The sequence below is a fragment of the Haliaeetus leucocephalus genome, unplaced genomic scaffold, assembly GCF_000737465.1.
Source record: "Haliaeetus leucocephalus isolate CR32 unplaced genomic scaffold, Haliaeetus_leucocephalus-4.0 Scaffold536, whole genome shotgun sequence".
NCBI classification, from domain to species: Eukaryota; Metazoa; Chordata; class Aves; order Accipitriformes; family Accipitridae; genus Haliaeetus; species Haliaeetus leucocephalus.
This window is the reverse complement of record NW_010972972.1, coordinates 6,328,970-6,347,191: the sequence shown is the minus strand read 5'-3', so window position 1 is coordinate 6,347,191 and position 18,222 is coordinate 6,328,970. Positions and strand designations below refer to the sequence as shown.

At 47.0% G+C, this 18,222-nt stretch overlaps 2 protein-coding genes across 2 annotated transcripts in view; both read left to right on the top strand.

The window, feature by feature from the left end:
• Nucleotides 1-4,612, top strand: part of C2CD3 (C2 calcium-dependent domain containing 3) — a 47,515-nt gene extending 42,903 nt beyond the window's left edge. The window contains exons 29-31 of the mRNA XM_010576752.1: nt 178-354; nt 1,431-1,573; nt 3,555-4,612. Coding sequence (XP_010575054.1) covers nt 178-354; nt 1,431-1,573; nt 3,555-4,612 — 1,378 coding nt within the window. The remainder of the gene's footprint in view (nt 1-177; nt 355-1,430; nt 1,574-3,554) is intronic.
• An 8,486-nt stretch (nt 4,613-13,098) lies between these two features.
• Nucleotides 13,099-17,774, top strand: LOC104837493 (mitochondrial uncoupling protein 3-like). The gene is made up of 8 exons (XM_010576656.1): nt 13,099-14,083; nt 14,530-14,695; nt 15,966-16,104; nt 16,262-16,472; nt 16,736-16,933; nt 17,055-17,156; nt 17,243-17,423; nt 17,631-17,774. The coding sequence occupies exons 2-8, from the start codon at nt 14,604-14,606 to the stop codon at nt 17,734-17,736; spliced, it is 1,029 nt and encodes a 342-aa protein (XP_010574958.1). The 5' UTR covers nt 13,099-14,083; nt 14,530-14,603; the 3' UTR covers nt 17,737-17,774.
• Nucleotides 17,775-18,222: the final 448 nt, after the last annotated feature.

Sequence of the window (18,222 nt, the reverse complement as noted above, 5' to 3'; positions counted from 1 at the left end):
GCGGTTTACCTTATTTTAGTCTAAATCTGAAACAGTAAATGCCATTCTTGATGACATTTGAAAGAGCTAGTTTCATCCATTGGTGGCTCTTTAGTGCATTTAAAGATGTTGGACAGTCTTAGTTGGCAGACTTTTCACAATTAGAGATTTCAACCTGTGTTCTGTTGTTAAATGTAGGCCTGTTTCTAGCAGAATTAATCGCCCTGGAACACACACACCTCGTCACGAAGAGCATATGCAGAATGTGCGCAGATTTCACGAATCACTGCAGCAAGCAGAAGGCAACGCACACCGGGCGGCAAAGATGGACTCATTATCGCTGTCATCGCGTGCTTCTCTTCTAACTGCTCTCAGGTAAAGCAGAGATATAGCCAACAAGGTAATTCAAAGCCTTAGGTTTGCAAAGCAGAGCTTGAAAGTGAAGAATTCTTGCATCCAATTCTAAAGGAAGTAAAAATGAAAACATATAGTAATTGTATATTAATGATTAAGAGGTATCAGTGAGATAGTGTCATTTACATCAGAATGAGATGAGATTGGAAAAGCAGGGACTAGGCAGGGAACTCTGCATCAGGGCTGAGGTGCTCTAGTGATGCTGTGAGTTTCTGAAGTGAAACAGCAGCAGCAGTGTTTTCAAATCTGGTTAGAATGCTTTGCTTTGTCCATCTTTGTACATCGGTAACACAACACACACTATTTATTAAGCCAATAGTCCTCTGTGTTGGTTCTCACAGACTCAAGAGCAAGCCTGTAAGCATTTTCGTGATGCATGGAGCAGGATTTCCTTTCCCAACAGGATGCTTTTCTCCTTACTGGAAGCACTTTTCTCTTGACTAGACTCTAGGTTTAAATCAGGTATAAATTTTAGAAGAATAATATTTATTATCCGTAGGAATATAGGACTGAAAGAGACTTTCTGAGTTATTCCATCCCTTCCCGTGCTACCACAAGCAATATATCATAAAATCCTTAGATCTTAAGCAGGTAGAAATCCTTAGATTTTTATCAAGCTCAGTCATAAAGGCAATTAATATCCTTGCCTTTATGACTTCTGTTGGAAGGCCATCTCAAATCCAACCTTCTTTGATTAAGTAAGTTTAAAACTAGCTCTTTTTTTTAACTTCCAGCCTAAATTTATTCATAGCTGATTCAGCATTTATTCTTTAGTAAGTGTTGTCCTTTTACTTAGACAGAGCAACATGAACACTTACCTACTGATCTATTTTTCAATACTAAACCTTAATCTTGTATTTGCATGTTTACACACTGTTGTCTGGAACAATAGACAGAACCAATAGAACCAATCTGCTGCAGGCTTTTTTTTCTCTTACCAAATTTCTTACCACTGCTTACAGAAAAAACTTGAGTGAGCTGGATGAGGTTCAAAGATACTTCAGTCAGAAGCTGACCAGGTCTTTTCCTGACTTCAGTTATGGTAACGCATCCAAACCAAGTCGTGAGGAGCGGGAGAGTGATCATCGGGGCTCGATGAGCAGAGAAGAGGATCCCAATGGATGCCATCTTTTGGAAAAATCTAGTCAATTGGTGTGTCAGGTCAGCAGCCTAATCAATGGTAAGTTGTCACTTGGTTTGGATTTTTTTGTCAGAAGCTGCCTTAAAGTATCTTGAAATTTCTTGCGTAATCGGGACCAGTTCCTGGTGTCGGTAATCAGCATGTGTTGGTCTGTTGGGAGAATGCTTCAGAGAGACTTTCAAACTCCTGTCAGTAATGGTAGTGTTGAACTGAAACATTCAGAAGGAAGATTAGGTGGGAGTTAGGGCCCTCTCTAGATAGCCTAAATTCTCCTTAAATTCCAATGTCTGTTCAGCAGAAGAAGGGAGGTCTTGCAGAAGAGCAATCCACAGAAGGGTACAGAGCTGAGTCTGTGGTTCTTTGCTAATAGGAACTGGCATATCTCTGTTTTCAGGTGAAATTTATGCCCTATGATGAATAGCTAAAATAAGGCTTTTTTAGGATATGTAAGACAAAGCTCTTAGTGAGCAGCTTCTTTTCTGTTTATCACCTTCAATACATTTCCTCTTTTAGAGGCATCAGCACAATTATTTTTCCCTATCGTTAGTGCTGTTGGACACAGAATGACATCCTTAATAAGGATGGAGTATGACACAACAGGGAAGGTAAACCATATCTCTTTGTACACCTTGTTTTCAGATGTACGTTTTTTCACTCTGCCTGGCATTTCTAACAGCTCTGTTGTAACCGCTCTTCATCTCAGCACTAGACCGCTCACTGGCTGCAGTTAATTTAATGTTAGCTTAACTGTTCATGCCACTCTGATCTCATACCAAAGGTGCTGTGAGTAGCAAAATGACTAGGAAATCAAATCCATGCTGGTCCTTTTAAAATAGTTTATCAGAGTAGAGAATAAACCGTGGCTCAGAGCGCTGCCAGTTGAAAAGTTATTCAGTGCTGTTTCTGCCTGTGGCTACCTACAGGGAAGCAGCGCTTTCAAGAGATGGAGTTGAAGGGCACGTTTCTATTATGCCAGAACTTGCCATTCTTATATCACCACCTTGATCTTCTCATTTTGTTTCTTTTTCTTCTCCAGGGTTTTGCTCTTTTTGTTCCCCTTCTCATCAGTTTACTGCTTCTTTACATGCTGTCCTCTACAATCTGTCTCAAACTCCTCCTTTTCCAAATCTTCTCCACCATTACCTTATAGCAAGACTTTTTCTCTTGCCTCGCAGTAGCAGTAGGTTGCCATTTAACCTAATAGTGGTGAACTAATTTCTCAAAGAATGCAAGAAATGAATAGGATCTGCTAACTAGGAACCAAAAATAGGTGACTGTGGCTATTTAAAGAATTTGTAAAATCCCCAGAGATTCTCAGGATTGTATAGATTTTATTGATGTTAGGCTCCTAATCCAATCACCTTTTTTCAGAGCCTGTGTTAGGAGCACAGGCAGCTCTCTGTTTTCAGACTCTACAATTTTACCACCACAACTGAGCAATAGCCTTGAGTGAATTTCTGTTTTACAAATATTTAATTGTCTGTCATTTGATTCGAGTTGGTAAATTGAACTGAAAGCTGGAGAATATCAGTAGGAACTGTGTCTTCTGGGCCCCTACATTAAACTGGGGAAGCTATGAGAGGAAAAGGTGGTAAGATTATCTGTCTTTCCTGTCTAGATTATTCCTCTCTCCTTCCCCATGTGGTCTGATCTGTCCACTGTTTTTAGCCACTCCAAGCAATAGGAATTTTTTCCATTTGCTTTAGGTGTACTCTGTATATCAGAGTATTTTCACTGTCCCAATTTTTTTTCTTTATATTGATGTAGGTATTTCTACTTATTTCCCAGTATTTCATCCTGAACATTTCCTTTTTTCATTAGCATTTCTGTCCTTGTCTCCTGGCCTTGTCAATAGTAGAGAGCAGAATGTGATCACATCAGCAGAGTGTTTGACAAAGCTGTGCATGTTTAACTCCTAACCATTCTTACATACCTGATTTTCTGCAGAAAGCCCAAATAAATCAGGTAAAAGGTGAGTTGTTGTTCTGTGCATTTACTGATGCTGTTTTCTGTTAATCAGACTTACAGACTATAACTAAAAATAGTAAAGAATCTTCTAATGTGCATCAAGACAGCAGCAGAAAGCTGGGTGCTACGTATGCACCCAGCCAGAAGGATGAAGAAGCCAGACCTGAAGTATGTCAAGGCCAACTTGAGTTGGACTCACCCAGCGTTTGCAGTGATACGCAGCAGCCATGCTCTTTTGGGAGATCTGTGTTTGAGAGACACATGTTGCATGAATTTCTAGACCAGGCCGTCCCTGAAGATGAGCATCCTTTGCCAATGGACTACATCCAGGAAGATGAAGGTGCTTTTGCCGTCCAGCCACACAGTGAAGAAGAATATGAAGAAGACGTTATAGAACCACGAACTCTTAACGAAATAACAACCATAACAGACAAAACTAGTCCCTGGTCCAGTGTGCTATCTGAAGTGGAGCAGGCTGCTGACCAGCAGCCCATAGACTTGGGGCCTGAAGATCAGCGCTTGGTGGATATAGATTGTTTCCAAACAGGAAACAGCAGACGGAGCAGCACCTTCTCTGGCATACTACAAGGTGACAACCAAAGCACGCTCACCGCCCTCAGCCCGTGCGTTAGCCTCCAGGCTTGGGCAGTAACAGAAGGCTTTCAAAGCTTGAGTAGTGGCACAGAAACAACGGATAAAGAGCTGTTTCAGCCTACTAATTTGTCAGAAGTGCATCGAACAGCCAATGGCCATGTAGAAAATGGAAATTGTGATTGGGACAGAGCATTTAACACTAAACCTGTAGAGCAAAATTTAGAGTTTCATGCAGTCTCCAAAGAACTACTGGAATTTCCACCAGATGTTGGTTTAACCAATGCAAAAAACACAGAAAGAGAGAAGGAGGAAAACAGTGAGGTTGTAGGTGAAGATTGTCAAGATGAGGAAGAAAGTGGTTCCGATGAGATCTGTGTTAAGAGTGTATCAGCCCAAGCAGGCTCGGAAGGAAACAGTGAAAGCTTTTCTGATGACAGTAGTGAAGACCCACTGGAAGAGTTAGAAAAGCCTGCCAAACCAAAAATTGTTTTGTATCCTTCTTTTCTCTTTTCTTAAGCACACATTGTATTCAAGGAGCCTGTCTTATTTCTTGGTTAGAATCTGACTGGCCTCAGGAAAGAAATTCACCGTGTGGAGCTCTTCCCTGGGAAATGAGTCTAGAATTGATGACCTGGGAAGGTAGTGGAAGACCTTGTCATGTTGTGTTTTGCGCAGCGTAGTGATGACTTCCTTACCATTTGTAACCAATATATTCTGTGATCCATGAGAGTTATTTCATTTTGGGTAGTTTCAACATGTTGTCTTGCATTTTTTTCCCCCCATGTTGGCACTATTATAGCTCTTGTGTTTCTTCTGTATTAAAAGAAACATAGTTTATTTTGCATTTAAAACACTTGCCACGTTTCTTGCACAGATCCCAAATCTCACATTCAGTTTCACTAAGTCGTGTTGGAATTTTTTCAGGATGAAGTACTCTACAAACATGTGAATTATTACTGTAAAGCAAGTTGGTGTCCATGCTCTGTGAGGCCAGGTGAGAGAAACAAGTGTTCAGAATGATAGAATATTGATTAAATGAATGAGATTCAGCATCTGGGATCCATTAACAGCTGTTACAGTGAGGCATTCCAAATCTGCAGCTCCTGTGGAGCTCTGTGCAACTACACGCTGCCAAAGGTTGTTCCTTAACAGTTCTGCTCAGATCTGATCCTGTTGTTGTTCCCAACTTCTTCCTTCCACCCCAGCAGATGGAAGCCTCCATGAGACTGCTCAGCATTTCTTCTCATCCTTCTGCAGCTCTGAAAGTAAGTATGGGACATCCTTTACTTTATTGTCCTAGCTTAACAGAGTCTGTTTGTCAAAGCAGGAACAAAAGTACTTCTCCCTTTCTTTGCCTGTCTGCGCTCAGGTTAGAAGTGATGGTTTCCAAATCAAGTCAAAGAGAATCTTTCTGATACCTCTTCTCTCTGTGAGAATCATTTTTAACATTCATGGCTGCGTCGTCGGTGATACTTATGCATTTATGTTAACCGGTTTGTCTATATACAATGGCAAATGTTGCTCTTCTCCATTGGGGTCAGTAGAAGTGGCAGGTGCTCACTCCACACTTCTCTGTGCTTTAATGGGAGGTAAGGTGCCTAATTTTGAGGACACAAGCTGTAACTTGTAATTATGACTCCAATTTATATCTTTTAGGTCAGGGTGAAATGAGGGAGTTTGCAGCAAGAGAGCCTCTCCTTGAGAGGTATCAAGTAACTGTTCTTTGATGGAGGGAATAGTAAAATAGTTGGAGTGATCGTTCCTCATACCGGAACGCTGTTGATTGCTTGCTGTTTCATAGGTGGTTTTATGTGCATAAACATCAATTTACTGCAAGAGGTTTGTGGCTCAGTTGTTTTGAGGTCTACATATTATTCTTTTCCAGCCATAGCTTTGCTGCGGATGTTGATGTGGACCTGGGCACTGCAGCAGCTGGGCTGTTTGTTTACCACTCCCAGAAAAGATAATGTGTTGGTTCCCCTCCTTATGACCTATGAAACAAATGCTGTAAGGAACATTTATGTAATTAGAAACAGCTTGTTTGATTAAATAGAACAGAAACAGGCAGGATCTAATAGTGCTGAAGTAATGGAAACTACTTTAAATTAATGAACGTGTTTACAGCTCAGGTAATATACCTGACTTTTTGCTGATTCGTGTTGTAAAAATTATTTTTCTTCTGATTTACTTAACATTATCTTCTCCTAAAGCCCTTGAAACTTATTCCTGATGAAAGCAGAGACCTCTATGAGGGAGTCTTGGGCATAGTATGCTTTAAGGATCCTAAGATGTATCTTGATTATAGCACCTAGACTGCAGTGTGTCTTAGTGTTTGTTAAGCATACTTTTCATGCTGTGTCTAAATATTTTGGATTAAATCAGAAGCAGAATCTCAGATGTGTTTCTCCTCTGGAATCTCCTTCAAATTCTCTGTGTTTGCCTCTGTCACTGATACCCCCTTCCCCTCTATCTTGCTGTCATGCCCCCACTTCTGAGTTTTGCTTTCTCTGCAGAGTTAGCTCTGGTTCTTCCTGTGGAAGCACCACGTCTTTCTGTGCATCTGCAAATCATCACTCAAACCTACGGTTTGATATTAAAACCATCTTTACTTGAATTCCCTCTCTCCGCAGTGCTAAGCTTAGTGGCTAGAAACACACTCCTGAAAGTGGTTAATAATTAGGGAGAATATTAGCACTATTTGGATATAGCTGACCTTAAACCAGCTTAATTCCAGGATTAGCTACAGCTAATCCTTCACTGTAGCACTTGTAGGGGTCTGTTGAGACAGGACTCAGTTGTGCCTCGTGTTGTGCCCCCAGCATCAAACACCCTGTATGAAAAACAAGAAGTTTATGCCAATGGTAAAACAGAGTTCAGGAAAACTGCTTTCTCATAATTTTGTCCTTAATTAGCCTTAAGAACATCAGTTTCTAAATCTGGGTTTGTTTGGTTTCTGTGCCGTTCAGCAAACACAGAGCGTGACAGCAAGGCTGAAATTGGAGCTGTTCTCGTCTGAAGATCAGCAGTCCCCTCTCGCTCACGTGGCAGCTGGCAAACCTCTCTCCTGGCCTCCCTAGTGTTCCTGCCTCCTCTCCCTGTCTTGTCTGACTCCCCAGTTTCCCTGTCTTCCTACGCAAAATGATAAAGAAACAGCTAGGAGGCGAAGCGGGCAGCCACGTCAAGTGAGCTGGCAGCATTTTGAGACAAAAGGGTTTTCTCAGCTCATGCTGTGAGGGCATGGGGATCTGAGAAGGTGCTGCAGCAGCTCAAGCCTTAGCCTGGATGCTGTGGTCACCTTCCAGGGACCTGAGTTTTGCAGACCCTCATGAAATGGGAAATTTTTTTACCTTTTTTCTCCATTCCATCAGACTCAGGCTTCCAGTTCTTGAGGTCTTTCCCAGCTCTCCTCTTCCACACTGGTCACCTGCTGTCCTGTCTGATCCATAAGTCCTGGTTCAACTTCTGATGCTTTACAAGTTCAGTGATCAGCTTTCCATTTTTCTCCTCGTAGCCCATCTCCAGGCAGTTCCTGATTCAACTTAGGGAAAATTATCCAAGTTCATGGCTGAACTTAACGGCATCCAACACTATCGTATTTACTGTAAAGCTACAACTATTTTTTAAATCAGTCTGAGCCATTGTGTAGGTGGCCCAGATTACTATCCAAATCTTATTTCTGACTGCTGCCCCTGGCCTCCCTTCTCCTCCCTCTTTGCCTTTACTGCGTTCATACGTTCCATGTTGTTTTATATACTGTCGGTGATTTTTCAAGGCAAAAACTTAATCTCTCTAGGTGTGTGTTTCACACAGAGGGCACTGCAACATCGATTCTGGTCAGGGTTTGGGGCAATCATATGCTAGGGTAAAAACATTTAAATGTGATTCTAATGAGATGCTGGCTGGGAAACCGATATTAAGGCTTGCTGCCTTTCAGAATTGGCCCAGTCTACTGGTAATGAAGCTGGGTTTTTGCAGGGCAGGAGGAAGTATTCAAAAAATTGGAGAGTTAATAAACTTTTCATTAGAATATTGTGATTTCCCCCCCCCTCACCTCTATGAATATTCCAAAAGGATAGGAAACTTATATGGAAACCAGTTTTACTCAGAATAATTAATATTTGTATATACATAGATCTAACTTCAGTGTAAATTATAAATAACACTTTTATAACACAGACTTAGGCGGATTCAGAATAACAGGCTTTTATCTGTTCTAAAAATACAGATGGCTAGCAACGGTCCAAACATCCTTTCTTGGTTGTAATGCTGCTTCTTGATCTGCTCCCATTTCAGTCGCAGCCACTAAAGCTCTTCTTTTTCCTTACTCAGCTTACCCAGAGAACAGAGCTAAGGCTTTGACTCGCTAAATTTGTCCTCCGAACCTGCTGAACAGAAATGCTGATGTTGTCTTTCATTTTCACAATCAGAAAAAAAAGAAAAGGTGGCTGTGTTCTTCGCATCCATTTCGGAGTTGCTGGCTGTGGTCTGTGATTTCATACAAACCTTTTCCTGTCCAGAAAGCAGAAGTAGGTGCAAGGTCACTCCAGGGGTAGGTTGTAGCCTATTAACACAGATCTGTTTTCACTCCTTCATCACTGTGTGCAAACAAAACTAGCCATTAAACTTGCTGAGCCACAGGGCTGAAACATTCTCTGCCTTGGTTACCAGAATTCTTTGACCTTGAAATAAGCAACATACACACCCCAAGATGTATAAAATGCTAATAAATCTGTTTGCTTTACTCCAATCCCTGGAACACAGCAATTAGATAATCCTTGGCTGGTTTAACTGTCCTGCCGTATCGCTGCCATTTCTATAAAAAGAAAAGTGAAGCATGATCTTCTGTGTGCAAGTCCTCTTTCCTCTTGTACCTTTCTGATTAAATGTGTGCGCTTCATGGCTGAGCATCAGACACTTGGAGTGTGTGACTCTGTTGGCTTAGAAGAAGGAGAAACCCAGGGCAAGCACTGCTTGTGCTCAGGTCGTATCCGAACTGGCAAAGCCTGTTTCAGAGGCAACAAACGGTGTAAACATGACATTTCAGTTGTGTGCTCTCGAAACTATGCAGAAGGTTAAAATTTTTGACTGTTTGAAACAGCCTGTTTGATGTATCAAAGGAACATCTTAAAAATGCAGCATTGAGGCTAGAATGTCTTGCTAAATGTTATGTGTGTGAGGAATTTGCATATTTCAAAGAAAAATAGCTTTATACAGATGTAAGTATAGAAGTGTAGCTCTTTCCTATAGCCATATCCCAAAACTGTCAGTGAAACTAAACCTGCAAGTGTAATTTCGTAAGGCTTCTGATCATCTGTGTGAGCTGGGAGTGTTAAATGTGGTTTTAAACTTCTCTCATTTTGGTTCACACCTGTGCCTGTAGAATAGCAGCAAGAAATGCTGCTAAACCTTTCCCACAGCTGGAAGTTCATTTTTAGGAAGGTCCTTTGGATAGATACATGCCTCTTCACACCTCTGCGTTGCTGCAAATAGACATGGTGGTATGAAAATTGGAGGGAGGAGTATTTTAGCCACTTCTATCTGAAACAGTATGCAAGCAGTATGTTTTCCAAACACACCTTGTTTACTGACAGTCCGGAGCATGTGAACTGTTATCCGTCGCCTCGGTGTCATCTGATAGCAGCAGACACCTGCTCTTCTGTGGTATTTTCGCTTTTAGAGTACAGTGCTCTTTCAAGGTATGTTATTGCACTGACGGCAAAATGCGAGCGAGGGGCAGTATTTTCTGCAGCAGCCTCTTTGGCCGACCAGAGTTGATCAGGAACAATTCGGTTTGTGACATGCCCCTGGCTTCACTTGAGGCAGGAGAAGTACTGTGGCACCTCTGGATTGTTAACTCTAAGAACAAAAGAGAAAATCTCATTTAATTTCTCATTTAGAGGGTAAGATTATTTTACAGCTGGTTTGGGTCACTGGGTTTGTGCAAGCCAAAAAAACCCGTCGTTTCATTTCTGCACAAATACTCAGCTGTGCTGCCTCTGGGATGGTAGGTGGGTCTGGGATTCTTAAGGTAGTTTGGTTCTATTTTCCTTTATCTTTTCCCACATGATATGTTACCTTCTCTTCTGAGTTGCAGGACATGCAGCTGCTCTCACTGAAATTTGTTAGAAATGTCCTGTTGGGTCAGTGAAAGCCATCTGTGTTTATTTCTTGCATTCAAAATGTGAGTTGCTGTCTCTCAGTTCCCAGCTGTGCATGAAGATGTGTGTAGGACAAGTATGCGTGAGAGGGGAATTGTGAGAGGTAGGAAGTGCAGTTTCGTGACCCTTTGAAATAGGGTTAATTGGATGGTTTGGAGAATTTGATAGGGAGCCATTGCTACAGTGTAAACCTGCCTCGGTTTTAATATTGCAGTTAGTTCCTGCAAGCTTTTCACATGCACGTAGTTGTTCAGACAATCTTTTTTAGGTATGTTAGTGGTATAGCCTCCTCCAGGGTAGAACAGGACAAACAACATCGCAACTGGAAGGAAAGGAGAGTTTCTGAAGTACAGTGCCGGTGCAGAGAAGCATCGCAGGGTTGTCTAGCTGCCATTTGGCCAGTGTATCAGATTTAAGAGCCAGAATTTCCTTGTTTTTTTGTTTTTGTTACAGTTACAGACCTTCCTGGGCCAAGGGATAGGGCGATCCATACCGGTTCTTTGCAAATATATAAAACTGGTGTTCAGAAGCAAATGCTGCTTGATGCACTAAAACCAGAACCCTTTTACCAGTCCTCTGAGCTTTCACTTTGAACATTTTTTCTCTATTAACTGCTTACGAATGCTGTACAAAGATCAGGGGCCAGCACAGAGCCAGCGTGAGCTGGTTACTGTCCGTCTCCAGCCAATACTCATGTTTCAGCTGTTTCATAGACAGTTGGCACAGAAAACAGTATGGGAAGAATAAGCTACTGACAGGGTCTTCTCTGGACAACCTTGAGCAGAATATGCTGTCAAAAGGAGTTGGTTTGTCCAACAAGCATCTCTCTCTTGTGGTTTTTAAGCTCCTAATGTTGCCAGGTCTGCATTTAATCTCTCTCGGCGTCTTACATTTTGCTTTAGGAAAAATCATCCTAGAGCAGCATTAAGGAGAAAGAAAAACAAAGCAAGGATTCTCATAAATATAGATGTATATTTTTCAGTATGATAATTGTGGGCACTGTTTTAAATTACTACAAGCCATAGCATTTTCCTGGATACAGTTTGAAGTCTTTTGCAGCACTATTCACATAATTTACACAATTAGCCCAATGAAACTAGGAGATGGTATTTAGGGTATAGGAATTTATGGTTAGCTTGTTGGAAGCCTTTTCTGCACTGTTGGATGTGAAACCACGCGAGCTGTTCCCACCCTTGTCATCCTTTTTATTAACCAGCCAGCCAGCGACCAAAACCATCATCTTTGTGAGCATTGATCTGTCTCCCAAATCTGGCTGCGCAGGAGCAGGCTGGGTCAGCGTATCTGAAAATGGTCCATTAGGAAATCTTGGTCTGTGGTTACAGCCTCTCGTGGTCTTGTCTGTTTGCAGAAATTGTAGCTGGTGTTAAATTAGCTTACAGTTAGCCTCTTGTGCTTTGCCCTGGCTCTAGCAAACACAGGATGTATAGATCAGGGTGTGTTTTTTATCTGCAGACTGTTTTCCCATAAGGGTCTTCACCAGCAATGCCGTCGCAGGGCTAATACTCAATGTGCTTATCATCTGAGCCTGTAAAGTGCAGGTAACCAAACACAAGAAATCTCCAAACCCACTTATTCCTAAAAAAGCCATTCCCCCCCCCCCCAAACAGTGCACATCAAAGCGGGGAGCGCACATGAACAGGATCCTGGTGCCGTTTCTCATGGGAGGGAGCTGATCACCTCAGGAGACCTTTCCACCACGACTGTGCCCAGCGAGGCTGAGCCCGGCTGGGATGGAGAAGCAGCCCAGCGATGTAGGGGAAAGGCCGGACCATCGTATTGGCTTTCCAAATCAACCCTGCTTGCCAGCAGACTGTCCTGGCCCTGCAGCTAATGAGCAGCATGTCCTAAATGAGCACCGCTTGCTTCAGCCTCTAAAGGCAGCTGAGGCCGGATTTCTCCTTTCTCGGTGTTTCACAGGCACAACCTGGCTCTAAACTAGTTGGGGAGAAATGCGAGTTTCTTTGAACGCTGAAATTATCTGCCCTGGGAGAAAGCCTGACTGCTGGGAGGATGCATGCAAACCAAGGATGATGTTAAAATGCTTAAAATGGTGGTTTTCATCTCATGGGCTTCCGCTGCTTAGGGGTCCCTGCAGGCAACTGAGACCGGCCCATCTAGTTTGTCAGCAGGCTTGGATTTGTTTTGTAGGAGCCTTTCCTCTCCATTGCAAGGTGGTTCTGCAAATTAAAAATAAAATAATAGTCGAAAACCAAAATTCAGAGAATCAGAGCCCAGTGAACACACTGGTGTAATTCCTTTTGGCTTTATACAAGATGACTTTGGCTGAGGATAGAGATTCACAAATTCAGAGTTCACTTGCCAGAGTCAAACTGTGTGGCTTGGACCTTTCTAATTTTGGTCTTCAGCTTTTGCTTTCTGCAGCATTGAGAAAGAATAGCATTGCAGCACCTAATATTGTGTTGGGCAGGGAAATATTTCATCATCGTGGATTTTTTTCCAAACAGTTGGAGCAAACAGGTCTTTTTCCAAACAGTTGTCTCTCAGCGTGCGGAACAAGAGAAAAAAAATCCTCCGAGGAGAACCAGTGAGCAACAGAAAACACATCATGAGGGTTTTTTCCTGTGTGTCCAACTCCTTGCACGCTGCATGATGCCGTGGTTTGCCACAATCAGAAAACAGGCGCGGGGCAGAACTGGCAGGGCTCTAACGTCTTGTTCCTTCTCTCCGCAGAGCAGAAGCAGAGCAGTGCCAGGGGGGATCCCGTACCGAAGGCCGAATCGTCCCAGGCCCGCGGCCGATCTCTCAGAAGAGGAAACCAAAAGAATCGCCAGGATCTTCTCTGCTCAGCTGTCCAAGAAGGAATAGCATTGGCGAGAGGCTGCCTGCAGCGGCTGCTTCCCGAGACACAGCCTGACGCATCAGCAATGCTGGGGCCTCCAGGGAAGAGGAGATGGAAGCCATAGGTTTCAGGATCTGATTTTTAATTTGCCTAATTGGTATCCCATTAGAGAGACTTAAAGCCTGGTGGTCAACCAAGGGGAGCTGAGAGACTTTGTGTCTTGCAAGGGCAAGTCCCCACTGAGTCTCAACACTTCGGGTAACTGATGAGCTGTTATCTGGTCTCCAGATAATCCATTTTGGGGATTTATTCATTTGAAATTCATTAACCTTTTTTTTTTTTTTTGAGTAAACACAAAGCATCCCATTTTGAGACAGCTCCTTTTACTTCAGCCAAAGGATGGAGAACGTGAGAAATTTGCCATCCCATCGGCAAGCAGAGAACTGTTGCCTCCCTGCTGGCGTGTGCTGTGGATGGGGAGGGAAGATGAGCTCCCTCCCCCAGTGACCTTCCGAAAATAGTTGGTGGGAAGTGTAATTTTCTGATTCTAGAGGAATGTATGTGCTCAAGGTGCTTGTGTAAATACAGGCCAAGGATACTGTAAAATACTGATGTGTGTACAAAAGGGGTTTACTAGAAATATGGAACTTTTATATTCTAAATTATTTTTGTACATTTTTATGTCAGGTACCTTTTGGATAACAGACTTTGATGCGAACCGAGCTAAGTTATTTTTGTACTGCTCTCCAGTGTTTGTGTTTCAATAAAATTCCCTTGGTTTCTTGTCGGCTGGTGCAAATTGTCCCGCTGCCAGGTCACGAGCTTGTCATTAACAGGTGGACGGGACTCCTTCCCCCAAGAGCCTCCAGTAACGAGCGGGAGAGAACATCATGGAAATGATTCCTGGAAGATGGTGTGGCCAGGGGCAGATGTAAAGGTCACTGCTTTGCAAAGTAATGGAATACCGCTGTATAGTGCAGCCCACATGGAACGAATCGGATCTCGGAGGCGAGCGAATGCTCCAAATTAGAGCTGCTTTTCAAACCACGCTTTGAATTGAGGATTTAAGGAACCAAAGTGTCAGCATCCCTTTTTCCTCCCATCTCTGCGGTTTTGTTTTTCACAGAGGAAATCCTAAATGCATTAACACACAACTTGCCTGTGCTGGGTTAGACCCCAGTGGTAAAATCCCTTCTGCCCTTCCTGCACGCTGCCTGCAGAGCTCTGAGCCTCCTGCAAGCTGCCCCTCGCAGCCTCAGCAGCCCCCATCCTCTCTCCTGCAAATGCATCCCCTTGCTGGGCGAGGGTCAGGATGTGAACATGTGTCCTGAGTGTCCCCAAAAACCCAGGTGGGATGCTGGCTGGGTCGGGAACACGGTTATAGGGGAGGAGACGATGTTGACTCGCGTTATATTTAGGGTGTGAGATAAACAACTTCTTTCTCTTATGTTTAGGTCGGTGGTGGAGCACGGTCCAGCCAGCCAGGAAAACATGACAGCCGCCAGCCGGAGAGGGGTGTCAGCGCCAGATGTGCTTCTGCCTGGAGCCCGATCAAGGGAGCAAAGGTGACTTCAGGGTATCAAACCAGCTTGAAATCCCTCCTGTGTGCTCGTGCGCAAGGCGAGCTCGCACGCAAGAGTGGAAGCTTTCTACACGTCAACGGGGACGTGCAATCTCTTGCGAACGTGTGTGTAGTGCTAAATAGCATGAAGGGTTAAACACACTGAGTTTTAAGAAAAAGGAGGAAAAGGGGAATTCCTTGAGCTGTCACCCTACCCTTGGCCTCCAGCCTCATCCTGAGCCCTGTCCCTCCTGGCAGCACCTTCCCCTTGACCACAGACCCAGCACACGGCCACACGTGAAAGGGCATCATGGTTTTCATCATGCAGAGCACAAACACGGGAGGGATTTACCTCCGAGCCACGCGCGTGGCCCCTGCCCTCCGGCTGGTCCATGTGAGCTTGGGGGACACGTTGCACCGTGCAGAGGAAATCCCGCCGACAAGCTTGGCAGCTGCCTGGGATGAATTCCAGCTGCGTGGTCCGTGCCAGGGGCAAAGGGGGCGGGGGGCAGTGTTCGGTGCTGCTCTGCCTCTGAACTGCTTGCTTTTAAAGCCTTGGGCAAGTGTTTTCTGCATCTTGTCCTTCCCAGAGTGCCTTTAGGTTAAAAAACCATATGACTCCCCCATTCCTGAGGTCCCAGCTGCCACCAAATGGGCAGGACCGCATTGTTGGGTGCTGCTGCCCCACAGCTTTACTCTGATGGGTGCTGGTGGTCTGGGCAGGACACACACACCCCCACACTCCCCCCCCCATGCCCAAGTCCTGTGGGGGAGCAGAGGGCTGAAACACAGCCACCCTGTCATGGGTGCTGGGTGGCCCCAGTCTCATCGGCTCAAATGCCACTGGGGGAACTGGGTTTCACTGTCACCTGATCCTGGCGGCTGCTGGAATCTCCTCCCGCGTGCTATATAAAGGGGGGGCCAAGGAGTTGGCTCTCAGGGCAATGGCTGCGCAGAGAGGGGTGTAAGGCAGGAGCCAGGACATAGTGCTGAACTCCCTACGGTGAGGCCATGGGGGACCTGGCCCTGGGCAGGTCACCCTGGGGGAGACGCTCTCACCAAGCACCCCCCCATTTTGGCTGGGGGGCGGATAGGGCAGGGTGGGCAGTGGTGAATCCCATGCCAGCCCCCAGCTGAGTGAGGAAGCCCCGTGCCTGAGTTTCCCCAGGGATGCAGGCACAGAAATGGGGCAGGATTTGGCTTTTGGGGTTGTCCGAAGCCAGCGAGAGCCACTGGGGCACATTGTCACCTCCAACCCCAAACCGGACACCTGCTTGAAGCCGACGCAGCATCCTGGCTCCGCACAAACCCCCTCCCCTTTCCTTCCAGCCCTTCTGCCACAATGGTGGGTCTGAAGCCCCCCGAGGTGCCCCCGACAGCCGCCATGAAGTTTGTCAGCGCCGGGGTGGCTGGCTGCATTGCTGACCTCTGCACCTTCCCCCTGGACACTGCCAAAGTGCGGCTGCAGGTACGATCTGCCAACCCCCCCATCCCCAAATCCCACAGGTGGAGGGAGCACCCCACAACAGTCAGCCCGCCCCCCCCGCCAGCTCCACCCCAGAGCTGGTGGCGTTTTTTGGGGAGGTGTGGGCAGAGGGCAGGGTGACGCAGTTGACATCCTGCAGATCCAAGGCGAGGTGCGGATCCCCCGGAGCATCGGCACTGTGGAGTACCGCGGTGTTTTGGGGACGCTGAGCACCATGGTGAGGATGGAGGGACCCCGCAGCCTCTACAGCGGGCTGGTGGCCGGGCTGCAGCGGCAGATGAGCTTCGCCTCCATCCGCATCGGGCTGTACGACTCGGTGAAGCAGCTCTACACCCCCAAGGGTGCCGAAAGTGAGTGTCCAGGCGGTCGGGACCCCGTCCCTGCACACCCCCCCCCTCCCGATGCACGACCCTCTCCCAGAGCACCCCGATGGGAAGCAGCCCACCCCGGGCAGGGGGGAGTGAACAACCCACCCTGGGTGCACAACCCCCATGGAGACGCCCCCCCTGCTAAGCAACCCCCCCACCCCACCCCAGACCCCTCGCCCTGGGGGTCCCCACGCAGCCGGGGGGGTCCCCACAGGGCCGGCGGTCCCAGCGCCTGCCCTCTCCAGGCACAGGGCTGGCAGCGCGGGTGCTGGCGGGCTGCACCACGGGGGCAGTGGCGGTGACGTGCGCCCAGCCCACCGACGTGGTCAAGGTACGGTTCCAGGCCAACGGGGCGCAGCCGGACGGCGTCCGCCGGTACAGCGGCACCATGGATGCCTACCGCACCATCGCCAGGGAGGAGGGCATCCGTGGGCTCTGGAGAGGTAGGGGAGGATGGGGACAGGGATGAAATGGGGATGGGGACAGCAAGGCTGGAGCACCCATCCGGGATGCTCCAGGAGGGGATGCAACCGCCCTCCCCAATGCCACCACCTTCCCGTGCAGGGACACTGCCCAACATCGCCCGCAACGCCATCATCAACTGCGGGGAGCTCGTCACCTACGACCTCATTAAGGATGCGCTGCTGCGGGCGCACCTGATGACAGGTGAGGATGGTGCCGGGCTGGGGGGTGAACGCAGCTGGGCGCCATCCCCGTCCCCGCGACCCTCAACCCCTGCCTCTGCACCACAGACAATGTCCCCTGCCACTTCGTGGCCGCCTTCGGGGCCGGCTTCTGCGCCACAGTGGTGGCGTCACCAGTGGATGTGGTGAAGACACGGTACATGAACGCCGGTCCCGGGCAGTACCGGAATGTGCTCAGCTGCTTCCTGGCCCTGCTGATGCAGGACGGCCTCGCCGGCTTCTACAAGGGGTGAGTTTGGGGACGTGCCCCTACTGAGCACTGCCAAACTCAGCGCAACGATGCGCACGGACACTGGCGTGGGCCGGCTTTGCTTCACACTGCAGCATCATCCAAACATCCTAACCCATGTGCCGCCACCGGAGCGCCAGGCAGGGCGTTGGGGACCGCAGGGGTGTCCCCGTGACGTCCCCTCCAGCGCTGCTTTTCCTGGCGCAGGTTCATCCCCTCCTTCCTGCGGCTCGGCTCCTGGAACGTGGTGATGTTTGTCTCCTACGAGCAGCTGCAGCGTGTCGCGGTGCTGGCCCGGCCGGCCCAATCCTGACCCCCATCCCACCCCAGCCCCTCTCGCCAGCATTGGTGAGACACAGGAGTAAATTATATTAATTGCTGAAGCGGCAAAGGAGCAGCGACGCTGCACACCCCCAACCCGATGGGGATCCCCCCGAGAGGGACCAGCGAGATGAAAGGACAAATGACAATGTTTGTGGAGAAATGTGGAAAAACGGAGGTTTCCAGAGGGGAGTTGAGGGAGGAAGAAAAAAAAGCTTATAGGTTTTCCAGGAGGGAAGAGCATCGCTTCCCAGTGGCGGCAGCGGGAACAAGGCGAGCAGCGTGAGCAGGTGGAACTGATTCGAAGACCAGAGGATGCAGCGATTCCTGTTGTGCCTTAGTGACGCTTCCAATAAACCGCCCCTATGGGGTCTGATCACAGCAGGGCTCAGGCCTCCCTCGCCTTTTTTTGGGGGGGAGGGGGGTAGGGTCATTCTCCCAGCCCTGGCGTGCTGCTGGAAAAGGCAAACCAGCCTTT